We start from the raw sequence: 16414 nt of genomic DNA on the forward strand, positions 1-16414 counted from the left end.
AGTGGGACACTGAGCTTCTTCCACTCATAGAAATTGATTAAAACATTTTTGTGAGTCCAAATTTCTCAGTAAAATGAAGACGTGATATTCAAAGGGTCCAAGCGAATCCTTGATTGACAAAAAATTGATCAAGGGGTCTGGTCCCATGACTTTTGTCAAGCGGATAGTGAACCCAACCATTGAAGAAATTTACTTTCTGCCCAGAAAAGTGCACTTGAACGTAAGGATCCACAAGGTCGCGATTTTCTCCAATGAGGGCCTTCTTCACGTTCGCCATGATGTTGGTGTTCATCTTGGGCAGGCCCTCGGCGCGGTAGACTTTCACGTAGAATCTCGCCCACTGACGCTCCGCCGGAATTCCTTCGGGGAGAAGCAGGTTCCTGAAAGATGGAGAATAAAGTTTCACTCCCGCTCATGGGTGGTGGCGACAACTATCCCGCCTACCCTTCGATGTCATCCTCATCGGTCTCGTTGGCCTTGTGCGGAGTCTTGATGTTGTCGCCTTTGCCCACCACGGCGATGTCGCATTTCAGGTAGCCTTTGCATCCCGCCGTGATGTCAACGGGGTCGGACAGGATGGCCCACTTGTGGTAGAATTGGTGCTCTGGGATTTTAAACCAAGGGACGTTTTCATCGCGTCTCCACACTTTTAAATCGGGCCGGGCATTCCGCGACACTTTTTGTCCTACCGGGCTGACAGTAAACAGTCCCGACGTCCATCTTGAAGGTTCCGACCAGCGTCCCGCTCCGAAGAAGGTTTTTAGAGTGGATAACCTGACGCGAAGGCGAATGAAGTAAGAACACAAGAGAGCAAAATCCAGAAGAAATCATCAGTCGGAGATCATGCATGATTTTACAGTCGCAAAGCTTGAGATGTGGGGTCCTTACCGAGAGCTTAATGATCTTATCAAACATGACATCGGGGGGGACGTGGAAGTCGAAGACAAAGTACTGCAGAGAGAGGAGAAAAAATGAGGTTGGCGAGGGGAGATCATTTCATACCATGTGAGCGCTGCGTAGACATCGATGCAGCGTTCAAAGGCAGAATTGAGCCGATAGTAAGAGCCGTGACCGTGATCTTTCCATAATGGTGTCAGCACTGAGTGTGGGGAGTCAGTCTGAGAATCACATTCATCAAAGAAGACAGCCAAGTGAGCCCGTTTGCTCTCATACGTAGTCGGTGTCGCCTCCTTTCACAGCGCCATAGATATCCAGGAATGGCAGAAAGCTCAATTGAATGGTGAAAAAAAAAATAGTCTGAAGAGCTGCCAGGGCCGTTATCCTAATAGGTTTACTTTTCCGGTTTGTGTGTCCGCAGGGTTTTTTTTGTCACCGACAAAATAATCGATCGCAAGTCACTTCTTTTCTTTTTTGCCGCCTGTTGAAATTTTCACCCGTCCCGCGTCAACCAACAAAGCCCGCCTTTTCTTGTCGCGAAATGGAAAGTTTCACTCTTTCCATTTTGGTATTTATTTAAACCCTGGTGGAGATTGCTAAAAAAAAAAAATGTAATAAAAATGTATCGAATGCTTTTTGCATCCACTCAAAGGACATTCGCATTTCCCTGCCTCTTAACTCATTCACTCCCAAAGACGTTTTTAAACGTCTTTTCAGACTTAGTCTAGAATTGGCTGGTACTGAATTGAGTTAAGTTGGTTGTGCCTGTGAGGACGCAATTAAGTCTTTGACAAAAACAATCAGTGCTTCGTGTTTTATGGGAAGCCATCACGAGGTCCGTTTATGGCGCGCAGAGATGGTCTGTGTCACGCTACAAAGGTTTTGTCAGGCTCCGCGCCCGCGTCGCCGTCCGAAAGGCGTTGAAATCTCACCTCGTTGTAGTAGGGGCAGTTGGTGGACTCCTTCATGGACGTGTACTTCTTGTCATCGCCGATCTCCACGCATACCACCGGGTCCATGTTGAGGCCGATGAGCTGGCGGGCCTCGATGATCGTGATGCTTATCTGATGGCGAGACGAGAATTCGTCGGGGCTGAGCAGTTGGAACATGAGCGTTTTCAATAAAGCGCACGAGTCATTACCCTCGACGGAATTGAATGGTCCCCCCCCCCCCACCCACCCTATCCCCTCATTCTTTGCTTTACACAGACTTCCATTTTAACCGTGACATCTCCCGAGGCTAATACAACATTTGAAAGGCAAAGCTCGTTGAGCTGCAGGTATCTCTTTGGTATAATTAACCTTTAGATAAGAAGAGAGGTAGACATAAAGGCTGGATGGGGAAAGCATTGACAATAACAAGGTAAAAGTTTGTTGCCGTGAATCATCTCACTGCTCTCATGTGACGCACGTTTGAAGATGCGACCGCTGCTTTCGCAAAAAAAAAAAAAAAAAACAATAAGGGCTCTCCTGAAAGTTGCAAAGGCGTGATTTACTTTGAAGCCGTCGTGGACAATGTGTCGCTGTAAAGCTCCGTTTTCAAAAAAAGGAAATCCAAAAGGCAGCATCTGGCGTTCTTTCAATACTTTCAAGAGTTAATGTGTACAAGTAGCAGACGTCAAACAAACGTGACAATGACCATATTTGGACACATACGAGGTGGCGATCTAATAGTTTTGTGACAAAAACAAGGGGAAACAAAACTATTATTGTTTTGACGTAAACATTTGTACGATGAGTGTATTGTTTGTCCGCAAAGCTCTGAAAAGTACATTAGCACAACAACTGTCCTAGCTAGTCTACAACAACAACTGTCCTAGCTAGTCTACAATATTAAATAGTGAGACAATTGTGCCACAATTCCCCCCCAATTCTGTCTTATTCAAGAGTTTTAGGCAAAATCAATACATTGTGTCACGTTGCTAATAAGACATGAGCTAGCATGTTCCCCAAAAAGGCAAACCTGGTAATCCACCGGTCGTCCAGAACTCGGTTCCATCTTGATGTCTGGTTTGGATCTGCAAAAACGAGCACAAACATTTTTTTCCCCCCCCGATTCACGAGTTCATTTGTATTTCACTTGATGTTGATATCTGCGTTCATGCACAATGTTTTTGACAATGTAGAAAAAGTCGAGACCTCTTATTGGATATGTTGGTGGTGACAGCAGTGACAGAGGCCAGAGAAACGGCATCCGGTTCCAACATTCCGGCGAGACGCATCGCCTTGTTGTCCAGGTCGTCCATGTCGAGCACTGCTGGCTCATCTGAGTTATTGTAGGGGAATAAATAAATAATTTAAAATAATTTAGTAAATTAAATAATTAAAAAAAAAAACTGAATTGGTCTCAAGACTTGTTCTTTTACCTTTCTTGTAATCGTCTTTGGAGCTCCTGATCTTGCCAAGCTTCATGGCCGCAAACACTCCTTTCCCTGATCTGACAATGGCACAAGAGGTTACCGATATCACGAACAGGCGCTCGATTCTCCTAACAAGCGCCGCCCTTCGAGGTCACTTTCAATCACTGGGCCCAACGCCACCGGAGTGACTGACACTGATGGGGAGGCAACCAAACACCGCGCAAGTCAATCATAGCGACGTGGAAGTCCAGCCAGGCCAATGCTTGAGTTTGTCACACCGGCCAACGATCGATCAAAGCCCCGCGGACAAAAAAAAAAAAAAAAAAGTGTCCAGTTACCCCACTTTTGTTGTATCTGGATCACATTTCCCGGCGACGACAAAGACTTGTGATGTCACCGGCAACAGCCCACAAATGAGCAGCCTGAATAATTAAGAATGGGTGTGATCATCTCATCCAATTTTCAGGGGGGGGGGGGGGGGACTATGGATGCACGTCAGCAAATTTAATGAATGCGCTTTTGCCTTTGTAGCATCAAGCGTTCACAATTGGCAGACTTGATCTGGATCCCGTTTCTGCTGTCATGCTCGTCGCCAGTGTGGAAAAAAAACAGGCGGAAAGTTGCGGTGGCGTTCAAAAGCACACTTTTTGAGAATACCGATGCGTCCCACTAAATAAGAATATCGGTGCAACTTTTCAGTGGCCTTTCAACCCGCAAAAAGTGAAACTCAATAAGCAGAGTCAAATGTTGTTTTTTTTTTGAATGATTTCATCTTAGAACTAAAGAAAATGGCCAACTCGACACACTACTCATCTAAATAACTTCACGTCTTGAAATCAAACATCAGTGTCCCGGGCTCGTTCGACAGTATCATAGATCATTCGTCGGTCACCGCGGCAACAATGAAGGCGTTGATCTCCTCAACGTATATAAATATTTTTGGCATCGGTTAGAAAAACAGACAACAAAACAACCAAAAGTATGAAAAGACGCTGTTCACATACATACCGACGACACGAAACACTTCGTCTACCCAATGAAGGTCCAGTCCTTGTGAACTTATTTGAGCGTGATATTTGTCATCAGCCGAGTGGTGCGGGTCTTAAAAGAAGCCAGCCGGTGAGACCGATGGGCGGGTGACGCACGGATGGAAGGAAGGAGGGAGGGGGCACAAGGAGGGAGGGCGCGAGGGATGTGGCGGCATATTATTGGGGATAGTGTTGCCGTCCAAGTCATTAAAAGTCGACTAAAATGCATCTCTATCATCGGACAGAAAAAAAAGGACATCAAAGTGCTCGCCCAGAAAACAGGCGAGCTGTTCGGCTATGTGGGCACTTTCCAGCAGCATTCTTTGGAAACAGAAATCTGAGCAAAGCTGGGTTATTTTTTAATTTTTATGGTTCTACATATTTTATTCCAATTAGAATAAGAGCATTAAAATATGCTCATTAATTCAATGTTCTAGCTGTGGGGGATTCAATTAAATTAATGTATGCGTTGCCGAGTGCATTTTGAATGGACCGCAAAAAAATCTTTTGAAAAATGGAAAAAGTGACTCACTATTTTTTTTTTGTTGGTATCGCAGGATTTGAGCTTTAAGGTCACAATGGAACTTTTGAAATGAAATATCCCACATCTTTCCGTCTTCGATGGCTTAGGTGACATTTTGTACTTGTCATCTTGCCAGATTGGTGCAACTGTCGTTGCTGTCCGGGCACGCGAAGGACTCACGACGACAAACAATTCGTACAAGTGAGAGCTCGCTGATGCATCGTCACCGTCGTGGCGGAGTTGTAAACCAGAGGAGGTAAAAGTTTTGGCGACTCCAACTGTCTTAACTCATTCAGTCCCAGCACATTCTAGACCAAGTCCGGAAAGACGTTTAAAAACGTCTTTGGGAGTGAATGAGTTCATTCTTTCTGACGACGTTCCAATTTGGGAGCCGCCATCACGTGCGCTCGCTCGTGCGCGTTGGGACTCACTTTCTGAACGTCGGTATGGATCCCTGCAACGATCGTTTCGCAGATGCGCCGGAGCCGCGGCTGTGCCCCGACAGCAGGCTGTCCGTCTCGAACGTAAACATGCCGTCGCGGTCGTCGGGAACATCCAGATGCTCGCCGTGGTTCCACAGGGCCGCCGTGCCGTCCATCGGCTGGTATCTGATCTCGATGGTAACGCTGGTCTGGAACCCAGAGAAGGGGGACGTGGTGAACTCGCATTTATATAAGGGTTTATAAGCATTTATAACTAATTTATAACTGGGGGGGGGGGATTTCTTTCTTTCCACATTACAAGTGAAAGATAACAATAAAATTAATATCCGATTTTGGCAGATTTTTTCTCCTGTTGTGAAGCAAAGCAAATAAAGGATGATGTTTTGTTCTGTCTGGAAGTTGGAGTAAACATTGAGGAAAATAAAACAACTTGTTATTCATTCCGCATTTTTTTTCCCTCCAACTAATCGGCCAATGAAGCCGTTTCTGAATTAAACGGAATCATCCTAACAAAAATCAGTCAGGCCCGAGAAATGATTCTAAACTGCTACATTTTCCAAGTTAAACATGATTGACTCCGTGTTTTCTGCACCACTCCCGCTGATCTATTTCCGCCTTTCATTTCAAGCTGTAAAAAAATGTGCTTTGTTTTTTCCAAATGTATCTGCTGCGCGATTCTTCCCGACCCCGTCGCAGTTGCACATCATTTAAAGCAGCTTAAGGCGAACTCCCGTCTGAATATCAGATTGAATGCATTTAATGACGTGTGAAAAAAAAAAAAACAGCTTTCGTCGGAAGACACTGCGCCTCGCTGGATGCTGTAAATCATCTCTTGGGTCGTTTCAATTTCTTCTTCAGAATCAATGGTGTAGACGTCATTTTTCTTCTGTGCCCCTTTGGGGCATTTTTTTAGGGTGGGGGTGGGGGTGTCAATATTCTTCTGTTAATTTTTGATGAAAGCCAATTTATTGCAAGCAGAAAGATGGATGAGAGCAGCGCTGGAATGCATTCTTTAGCGCTTCCCGGGCTTCTTCATCATATTCTCACAGGGTCATCAGTCTGGTTTTTATTTTGTGTTGCTACAGCAACCACGCCAGGGTGAAAAGCGGCAAAAACAAAAGCGTTCAACCTTGAGTCTGCTTTCCGCGAAGCCTTTGAGTTCTTAATTGTCTGGATGCGCGCATGGAGCTACTTTATGCCTTCGCGTTAAGTCTTAGAAGAAAAAAAAATTAAAAAGCGCTCCCGCGGCGCGCGTTCTCGTCTGAAAAACATCACATCAGCACGCCCGCATCCTCCATCACAACTCCGCACCGCCGCAAGGCCTTCAACACCCCCAATTAACAGCCGCCATCTTACGCTAATCTTTGGTCCTTTGCAGCGCAAGAATAGTCACCTAGAGACCAATCCATTTTTACTCGGTTCAAACGTAATGAAAGTGCTCCTCTTGCGCTAACGCCTGATCTTTCTTGTGTGCGAACTCAAGAGCAAAACTATTCCCGAATCCGGACTCACGTTTAGGGACGTGTTGTTATCGTCTATGAGTGTGTCCGTCAGCTCAAGCTGCCCCTCCTCCGCCACCTTCTGGAGCACCATGCAGAAAGTCCCCACCAATCTGCAGAGGGGGTTGAAAACATAACAAATCCATATGCGCCGTTCCGTATTGACGTCCTCCATCACGAGTGGCAAGGACGTCGAATCATTCTTACCGGGGGGTGGGGGGGGGGGGGCATTTTTCATGCTCGTGCGTTTAAACCTTGTGTGGGGTGAAAGCGAAGAGTGTGGCAGTTTGTCGAGACTGTTCAAAGCATAAATAAAGTGTATGCTTTTTTAAAAAAACAACACTACAGCTCTCCTTTTTTGGAGCTACAATATGTATCTTTATCTATTTGAGCTATATTAGCCTACTATCAAAATCTTTTTCCATTTTCAAACATTTTTTTTATAAAGTTACAAGGAGCGGTTCTGGAGCCGTGTGTTGCCGACCCCCGGGCTGGAGTCTTTGCTGCACATTTTGATCCAGCGTCGAGAAATGTTTTCCCCGTTTGACAAATCCTCCCGGGAGGCTTGCCGTGCGCCACAGCCAAAGCAGACGCCGTCGTCAATGCTTGCTGAAACTCGGCTTCTTATTGCCCGCATCAAGCAGTCCTCATTGTGACACGCGCTGATCCCGCTGCGAATCCTTCCTTTCTCGGCTGCGCGGTTGACTGCGTCCTGGGCTCATCGCGACTTTTCTTGCTTAGCGGGGGTTGGAAATGTCAGCGTACACAGACGCGTTTGAAAACAAAGAGGATCACAAAATTCACGAGAAAAGAACTTACTCAATATAATTAGAAGACTGATTTGTAGAGGTTATTTAATTCGGGTTCAAGAAGCATAATTGAGCCTTTGTTTAGAGGACGACTACTTTTATATTTCAAGCGCGGGAATGGAAAAGACAGTTAATTCCCCAAAGCCTTCAACATGTTATGTGCACTTTGTAGACACACGGATGAGCTTGACTTGCTGATGACTTGTGATAGATTAAGATACCTCGATTTGGGTTCATAATAAAATCAAATAAAAACCTTCTTGTCCTGCCTCAACCCTCCCCCCCCCAAAAAAAAACATTGCTTCATTGCTCCCAAGAGAATAATTAGTAATAAACGTACAGTACCATAAAAATGGCTATATTGCTTACATACACTTCGCATAACATCAAGTCACCACCGAATTGCTAATTAGAGCTGTTGAATAATTGAAAGCACCCCCCCCAAAGTGATTTCAGCCCACAAACCGACTAGCAGATGTGGAACACACAATGTGGTCGCGGGCTTGCCTGCACTCCAACTGAAACGTGACATCCCATATCGGGGTTGCGAATATTCATTCAAAGAGTCACCGGATGACGCACGCTAATGATCATAAATACACATAAATCACGGCGGCAAATATCAATGGCTGTGATGTTTCTCATTAGTCCGTATGCCAAGGCGGCGTGAAATCAAACGCACTTTGTGATGAAAGCACCGTCCATCATGGGACAATCCCCCACCCCCACCCCAGTGTCCGTCATCTGATTTGTCAGGAGATCACCGAGTGAGAAATGGGCCCCACGAGTGCCCATCAAACACATTTTCCTTCATGCCTTCAATTTTGTACAAGCACTTGGAGGTTCCCAACTTTGGCGGGGAAACGTGTTGTGCGATTTAGGAGTGAAAAGTGTAATCGCCCGATGCGGCTTTGACCTGTTACTGAAGACTTTGCTGTAATTGTACACTTGGATCTCCAGCATCTCGCTGCCATCCAGTCTGCTCGCAAGTGGCCATCGGAACACCTAAAGAGGACACACACACACACACTTTCTTGTACTTGTGACACAGTGAGGACCAAGTAAAAAAAAGGGGGGGGGGGGGAAGGGGAAAAAAGCCTAGCGAGGACCACACACACACGGGCATTGAACAACACAACCGCTCTTTTCTGTAGCAGTAAGAAAACAAGCATGCCAAAAAGACACACTGATGACGTTTTGGTGAAATAATGCTGCAAAAATGCTTTGGCTGGCTGACTGTTAGATCTTTCTGTACAGAGCCGCTCATGAGCATTCCAAGAGTTCCCCCGCCCCCCTCCCATGCCATATTGGACAGCTTAATTGGTGGCATCGGGCCGCTCATTAAAAGTGACACAGGTACAGCCTCAATAAGCAGAAGCCTGCAGGCCACTGCGGTCTATCACAGGAGCTAAAAGCACAAGAGGAGAGGAAAAAGAGTGGCTTTTACTTCTCTGATCCCACACTGTAAGGCTGCAACAACCGTGTGAGTCTTTAATATTGGTTGCCGTGGATACGGCACATGAAAACACCTTGATGACTTATTACGGAGCGTAAGCTTGAGTGACGAGCCTTTGAAACATATGATTTGATATTTACAAGGACCGTTTCTTCTGCCCGCGTCTTCTTTTAAGGACTGCGGAGGCTTCTTTTGATGAAGTTGGACTTTGCTTTTACGTGCGCCTTATAGTGCGGGAGATACGGTAACTGCCTCAGTGTGAGCCAGGGCTCACGAGTCCATCCAAGAACCTTCTCCAGCCACATACTTACGATGAAGCGACAACCACTTTTTTTTTTTTTTTAATGATGCGGTGAAAGCCGTGTCCTCAGAAGTAGTACAAGCCACATTCTTCACATTGTTATGAGGTAGCTGAATCCATTTTGTCATCAAGCCATGCGGACCGTGCTCTCGTGAGGAATGAGAAACGACGTTCGCATTGAGCGATACTAGCCACATCCTTATCTATATTGAAAGCTCCATTCTCATTACTCAACAGAGGATGTGTCTTCTGGGGCAAGATTTTTTTTTGTTCCATAACCCTTGATAATATTTCATACACGACAGGTAACATCAAGTCAACAATTCAACGGCCATTTAATTGCTAAGTGTTTTTTATTTTAATTCCTTGAAAGGGGGGGGGTCACTGTGGGGCCCAGAGATACTTTTATTCAAAAAAGAAAAAAATGAAATAATAATAATCAATAAATCTGCTGGGACAGAATTCCTCTCCTCACTGGAATAATTTTATGCCCGCCACACTCGTAATAATGTTTGTTTGGTGCCTTGTTACAGCTGAGTGGGGCCTCATTAAAGCAGAGGAAGTCCAAGCGAATGCAAATTGGTGCAAACTGAAGTAACTAACAGAATCAGCAAAAAGTTTCTTTTTCTTTATTTTTTTTGGGGGGGGGGGGGGGGGGGTTAGATCTGAAACATTCAGCAGACTATGTGCTTGTTTTGACTGCATTCCTATTCGCAGTCTCATCCCTTTCTGACTTCTGACTGTCCGCAAAGATATTTTTCTGGGATCATCATTTATTGAGGATACTTGGAGAGAGGAAAGCATCCCCGCGGAGCAGACCTCAATCTTTAAACTAGTGCGGGTCATAAATGATTGCTAAAACGCCGACAGGTTTCTCATTGCATTTATGCTGTTTCAGTGGTCAGGAGAGTGAAATGTAGCTTCAAAGCGATCGGTAGGTTTATTTATTATTTTTTGAGGGAGTGTGTGTGTGTGGGGGGCGGGGGGTTCCTTTGCATGCTGTTGTTTTGTTCACTCCTTGTGAGCCAGCCACAAAAGAAATGACAGTGGTTACATCATCTTCCCAAACTCTTTTTCAAAGGTCTGACAGCCATGAGTGATGCAATTATTTAAAAAAAAACAAAACAAAACAATATGATGACAAAAGCGGTGTTATTACTAGATAATAGCTGCATGTAATCTTTCCTACTTGACTGACGCGCTTCCTTCCGCAATGAGGGACAACTATTTTTTTTAACCCCCAATGAATGTCACCTAACTACTTTCACTCAACAGTGTCTTAAAAAAAACATTCCGACTTTCAATCTTGAGGTCACATGATGCTGCAAGGCTTCTGCAGAACGAGGACGCGGGGGCGCTACCCCAACTCTTCCCAAGACAGGTGACGTGCCCAAGAGACTTCGGGGGGCGGGGGGGATTTGGGATGGAGCGATTGTGAACTTAGAGGGACGCGCACATTTGAAAAGCAGTCCAACTGGAGTCTTGCTTACGTAACTCCCCGATTCCTATTTAAAAGTTAAACCGCGGCAGCTGTCCGCTCACTCACGGAGAAAGAACATATATTTGCATCATTATTTTTGCATCGTCTCTTGTCGTCTTTTGCCATCTATGACTTGTCTCTCTCTCTCTCTCACACACACTGGAGTACAGCCAACCCCCCCCAAACTTCCGAAAACTTGCAGGCTTTGCTGTTCTCTGCTCTAGTTCTGTCTAACCAGTTGAGGGGGAGGCACTGGTACGCCGTAGCTAAAAGCTAAATCCCACCACGGGGATGAATAATGAATGCACATTCCCCCATCCAGGCAACTGGCGTACTAGTTCAAAGGCGCGCTTGCCAGACCAGGCAGAAAGCAACACGACTCACGGCTCGATGCTAATGGCGCCGCAACACAGGGGCAAGATTCAGCTTCCTGAGCTGTCCAAGCGTTGCGTCACTCCAGATGAGGGCAGCGTTCCAGTATTTCCCCAGCATGAAGATATGCCAGGGGGGACAACAATGCCTCTATTCCTATGTAGACGCACTGTGACACCAGCATCATCCAGTAACCCCCCCCCCCCCCCCCTCCCACCCAAGGTCGCGGAGGCCACTTGAAGTTGCTCCTCCTGCGGTCGTGATGCTGAGCGATGCTAATGACCTCCCTGGCACACGGAGCGACAAATGAGGCTGTCAAAAGAAATCAGTCGGAGGTGCTTGTATCAAGCAAGCAACAATGACATCATAGAAATTATCGGCATATTTCGAGACTTTTGTCGAGGATGCGCATGTTGCTATAAAAATGAGAGGGAGTGGGGGTGGGGGTGTCTTTTCTCTATCTCCCTCTTTGTACTTCTTCCTGCTCTATTAGCCACTTTGCATTTGAATACACTTTTGGTGACAAAAGCCTGCAGGAATTCATATTTCCACTGCACAGCAACACTTAATTTAAAAAAAAAAACAGCCACCGGTGGCCGACAACAGGCCTCAGGTGAAATCCTTCTTTGCGCTCGGCTCATTTTAGCACGACTCAGAGCAACAACGTGAATGAGGCATTACAGTTTCCACATCCATCCATGCAAAGCCATATAAATGTGATTTGGAATTTTAATATGCTTGAATATGTTTATCACCTTGTTTGTCTTGCTTTCATCTAATACGGCCCCACGCACTTCTTTACGAGATTCGGCGGTAATGTCATTAGCGACAATTGTCCCATTGGCAAACCCTATTAAACAGCGTCATTCATTTGAGTGCACAACCGGATTTAATTAGCGCTATTTTGAAACAAACCGACTCCGTACGTGAGATCAAGTCTATGCGGTCTATGAATCCAAGCGACAATTGCCCGGCGCTCACGACGGAAGGGAATCAAACGCAACCGACCTCATTAAAGTGTGCCGCCTCCTCCCAGTTGGCCACCACGCGGCTGTAGAAGGACGACCCTGAAAAAAGACAAATGGAGACATCAGGCGGGGTCGAGTGCTTTCAAGCGCCCGATCGCAATGAATGTCAATGCTCTTTAGCTCGAGCGCCCATGTCGCCGATGAGTACGATTGATAGCCGCGTTTTTAAGTTTAATCTGCGCTGTAATAAAGGTTTGACATTCAGGGGAATACAGGACGCCCGTTAGGTAGGATACGTAAAGCGTAATGTCAAGTTCCGTGAAGGAAAACATACGCTTGGATCTCCATGGTTACCGTCCCACCGGATAATATGAAGAGTCAGGAGGGTAGTTTTGCGAAATCAGAGGGCAGCTCATTGGCGACTGTCATGTGATTCGGTGGCGCATGCTGCACCTGGATGTTTTGTGTCGTTCCGGTGAATGGCGGCGGCGCACGTGTCCTTTTGTGCCGTGGTTTGCTTTGTGCAGCTGTTGTGTGTTTTGGCGCGTGTTTGCACTGCCAAACATTTCAACAATAAAGACCCAAGGCGCTTGTTAAATTCTACCGACCGCCAGTTTGATCGGCGGACCAGGTGTTATTTCTTTGACGTATATCATCCAGCTCATTACTAGGCCGTAATCTTATATATTCCCTCGACATTTTTTTTTTGCGACAGTTGCATAATGAGTGAAAATGGCAGGCCGGTGTTTGTCATGGTGGGGAAGCAAGAGAGCAGTTTCATTTGATTGTTTTAGTGTTTAGTGCCCAAACTTTTTGGATCAAAGATCTACTTTTCGATCAACTAACCTCAGGGGATCTACCCTAACCGGCGCGCGCACCCACACACACACACACACAGACACACACACAAATTTAAGATTTATCTGCTTTATTTTATTTTTTAAATATATATTTTTTAGTGAAAATGAGACTGATTAGTTCATTTTCATTCATTCATTCATTCATCTTCCTAACCGCTTGATCCTCACTAGGGTCGCGGGGGGTGCTGGAGCCTATCCCAGCTGTCTCCGGGCAGTAGGCGGGGGACACCCTGAATCGGTTGCCAGCCAATCGCAGGGCACACAGAGACGAACAACCATTCGCACTCACACTCACACCTAGGGACAATTTGGAGTGTTCAATCAGGCTGCCATGCATATTTTTGCAATGTGGGAAGAAACCGGAGTACCCGGAGAAAACCCACGCAGGCCCGGGGAGAACATGCAAACTCCACACAGGGAGGCCGGAGCTGGAATCGAACCCGGTACCTCTGCACTGTGAAGCCGACGTGCTAACCACTGGACTACCGGGCTGCCCAGACTGATTAGTGTGCAGTGTATATTAGCACAAAAAATATGTTACTAACATGTACAAAGAAACACAAATGGTTGTTTGTTTTTTTTCTTCTCGACACTCCTCGGATCTACTTGGAACCAGTCTTAAATCTACCGGTAGATCAGGATCTACCTAATGGGCACCCCTGGTTTAGTGTGTAACTGCAACCCCATTTGAATTGGAAAATTGTTTTTTATTAGAAAATATGAGTGCAACTTTTTGTTCCACTTCAAAAAAATGCCGTCCCTGAATTGTATCGGACCTCGGGTATCGGGTCAGGTATCGAATCATCTTTTGATCGAGATACATACAGTACATGCTTATATAAAACTTTGAGGTGGTTGGCAACTAGTTTAAATCCAATATGCTGTGCTAAATAAAACCCTCTTTCTTCCGAGCTCATACCCCCACAAAAACCCATATCTTTCCACATTTTTTTTTCATTTTGAAATAAACAGCACTTAAATGCCAGAGAGGATGAAACTATCCCTCCTACATTATTCAAAACAGAAGCTCTGCTGCTGCCTTCTCTTCCTTTTTTTTTTTCAATCCTATCGAGACGTGGGTTTGTAAAAGTAGATGGTGTTTGAGGCTTACGTAAAGCGCGCTGCAACAAAACTAAAAGCCTGCTGCTAATCAGGTTGCGTTAGGAAAAAAACAAAGCGCTTATTAAAGTTTTGATTTGTGCGGACGAACATGAAAGGATGTTTTTTTGTTTGAAATTGGGGCTGTTACATTCATTTAAGGTCAAAAAGGTCTTTTGAAACTAGTTCTAGCGAAACATTTTGTTCGATGTCAAGGCCCGCTCTTTTTTCACGTGTTGAAGATGGCCAACAAAGTCTTATCTGGGGTTGCGATGTAATTAACTTTTGAACGACATCCACTTGACTCGTCGTGTTTGGCAAGGCTGCAGAGCAACTGCTCAGCCTGAGCATGAACAATTGAAGCTGATGGTGCGCTCATCAAAGTCTCGGGCTCGGAAATCAATTAAGTAGCAGCGCCTGCCTTTGCTCGAGGCTTATCTCTTATCAAATGATCTGACGGTTTGTTTCTCGCTGACAAAGTTGGCCAAAAAAAAAGAGGGGAAAATGTCAAGCCACACAGGAAAAGCGACTGACATTAACTCATTCACTCCCAAAGACGTTTTGAAACGTCTTTTCAGACTTGGTCTAGAATTGGCTGGTACTGAACGAGTTAACGTTGGGGGGCTTGTGCTAGTAAGGTTTGCAAGCGGTGATGCTCACATGAAAGCATATTTGAGAAAAAAAAAAAAGAATAACTACAAATCGGGCCGTTTCATGGAATTATTGTATTGCAGTTCGCTGGCCGCGTCCAAACCGAGAATGATTTTGACAGCCTCGGATGCGTTCGAGCAAAACGACAAAGCTGTTCTTTTCAATGGGAAGCGACTGAACCGAAGACAACAGCTCGTGTGATCGTGCCAGCGGCGCAAGTCCAATTCCCGTCTTGGCTGACACACTGCACGTACGACTTAAGAGGCTGGCGGGTTTGCTGCAGCGCAGGGCACACACACACACACACACACACATATAGGCAGGAAAAAGGAAGTGGGAAGGCGGTAATGTGACATTCTAAACAATACTGATGCCAACTGTAATCAGCGAGTCGGATACGAGCTAGCCTGTCTGAGCGCAAGACTCAGTGTGGTCAAGTTCTCGAACACACGCACGCACGCTATTGATTGGCTGTAATTCCTGCGAGAAGCGGCGGACAAGGCCACGATAAAAGGGCTTTGAACGGGAGACTGTTTTGCCTTGATAAGAATGATTTGGGTTTGGTAGGCTGGGAAAAACAAACCAAAGCGAAATGCGACATGAGGATCAAAACCCGTGATCAATCGTCACCAAACTTAGCCAAACTCCGAGCCGCTCCAACCTCTGACGATAAGAGAACGATCGCGGTATTATTTATGGACGCTCTGCCTTTTCCTTGCCGCAGTCACCCACGACAGACGCGCAACAAGGAAAATGCTTCGTAGCCATCAAATTCAAAACATCGGGGCGATCGTTCTGCAAATTTGCAGATGAAGTGGGCACACGTACAAACATCCTTCTACATTTTTGCGATGAGTGATCACAATTTTCGAACGCCGAGCTTTATTTTTCAACTCCGACATGAAGCGTTTTAGACCGCACGACCGCGCGTTTCAGCAGTTTTATTCGAACGCCAGTCAGCAGGAGAAACTTCAATCAACAACTCCAGTCGCTCATTTCAATTTCAAATGGCCATGCGTGGTTAAACGAAAGCCTATCAAAAGCCAGATTGACGGCAAGCAGAAAACAGGAATAAAATGTCGGCCCTCTGATTAGTTGTCTCCTGATGCGATTAAAATGTCATTTTCCTCGACTTTCCTTCACAACAGAGAGTAGGCAACAAACTGGAAAAGTTGGGCCCTACCTCGAAATGTGACTTTGGCAACGCGGTCACCTTTCCCCCGGAGGTTGGCGACCGACTTGAGGTGAAGCGTGAGGGCCATCATGAGTCCGGCGGGGCCCGTTGGAGTCGGACCTCACTCCTCCACACGGGCAAACTTCAACCTTCTGTCTTTGGTTCTTCGGTCTTAAACTGAAGCTGAGCCTCTCCTCCCGAGTGGATCCTATGCGATCCTAAATCCTTTTCCATGTGCGCGGCATTAAGATCCGATTGTGGGCACCCCCGCCCCCTTACTTTAGTTTTGTGATTTTCTATATGTGCACCGCAAAAGATGCGAGCTGACTGCTCAGGCTGCAGCATTTGTCGAGAATCTCTTCACTTGCTTGGGTGCGGGCAGTGGGTAGGTGGAGGAGGGAGTGTGTGTGTGCGCACGTGTGTGTGTGTGTGTGCGCTTGTGCTACAGCTTCCCGGTAATGAAGCAGTTCAACGCTGTGTGTCACTTTGGCACAAT

The 16414-nt window shown here is 46.0% G+C and overlaps 2 protein-coding genes across 19 annotated transcripts in view; one reads left to right on the plus strand and one right to left on the minus strand.

The window, feature by feature from the left end:
• Window positions 1-16414, plus strand: part of LOC127592295 (uncharacterized) — a 63081-nt gene that overhangs the window by 13332 nt on the left and 33335 nt on the right. The gene's annotated exons all lie outside the window — the stretch shown is intronic.
• otofa (otoferlin a) overlaps window positions 1-16414 on the minus strand; it is a 33507-nt gene that overhangs the window by 13093 nt on the left and 4000 nt on the right. For 5 of the 18 annotated variants that reach the window (XM_052052929.1, XM_052052931.1, XM_052052924.1 and 2 more), the window contains exons 1-13: window positions 15928-16362; window positions 12176-12234; window positions 8475-8563; window positions 6763-6862; window positions 5239-5438; window positions 3263-3333; window positions 3036-3162; window positions 2860-2914; window positions 1830-1961; window positions 889-951; window positions 690-774; window positions 445-604; window positions 194-380 (exon numbers count right to left, since the gene is read on the minus strand). In XM_052052929.1, coding sequence (XP_051908889.1) covers window positions 194-380; window positions 445-604; window positions 690-774; window positions 889-951; window positions 1830-1961; window positions 2860-2914; window positions 3036-3162; window positions 3263-3333; window positions 5239-5438; window positions 6763-6862; window positions 8475-8563; window positions 12176-12234; window positions 15928-16009 — 1410 coding nt within the window. In that variant the 5' untranslated portion in view covers window positions 16010-16362. Of the gene's footprint in view, window positions 1-193; window positions 381-444; window positions 605-689; window positions 775-888; window positions 952-1829; window positions 1962-2859; window positions 2915-3035; window positions 3163-3262; window positions 3334-5238; window positions 5439-6762; window positions 6863-8474; window positions 8564-12175; window positions 12235-15927; window positions 16364-16414 lie in introns of those variants that run through there. The other 13 variants (XM_052052930.1, XM_052052921.1, XM_052052916.1 and 10 more) reach the window with 5 other exon arrangements.

The sequence above is a fragment of the Hippocampus zosterae genome, chromosome 19 (genome assembly GCF_025434085.1).
Source record: "Hippocampus zosterae strain Florida chromosome 19, ASM2543408v3, whole genome shotgun sequence".
Lineage (NCBI taxonomy): Eukaryota > Metazoa > Chordata > Actinopteri > Syngnathiformes > Syngnathidae > Hippocampus > Hippocampus zosterae.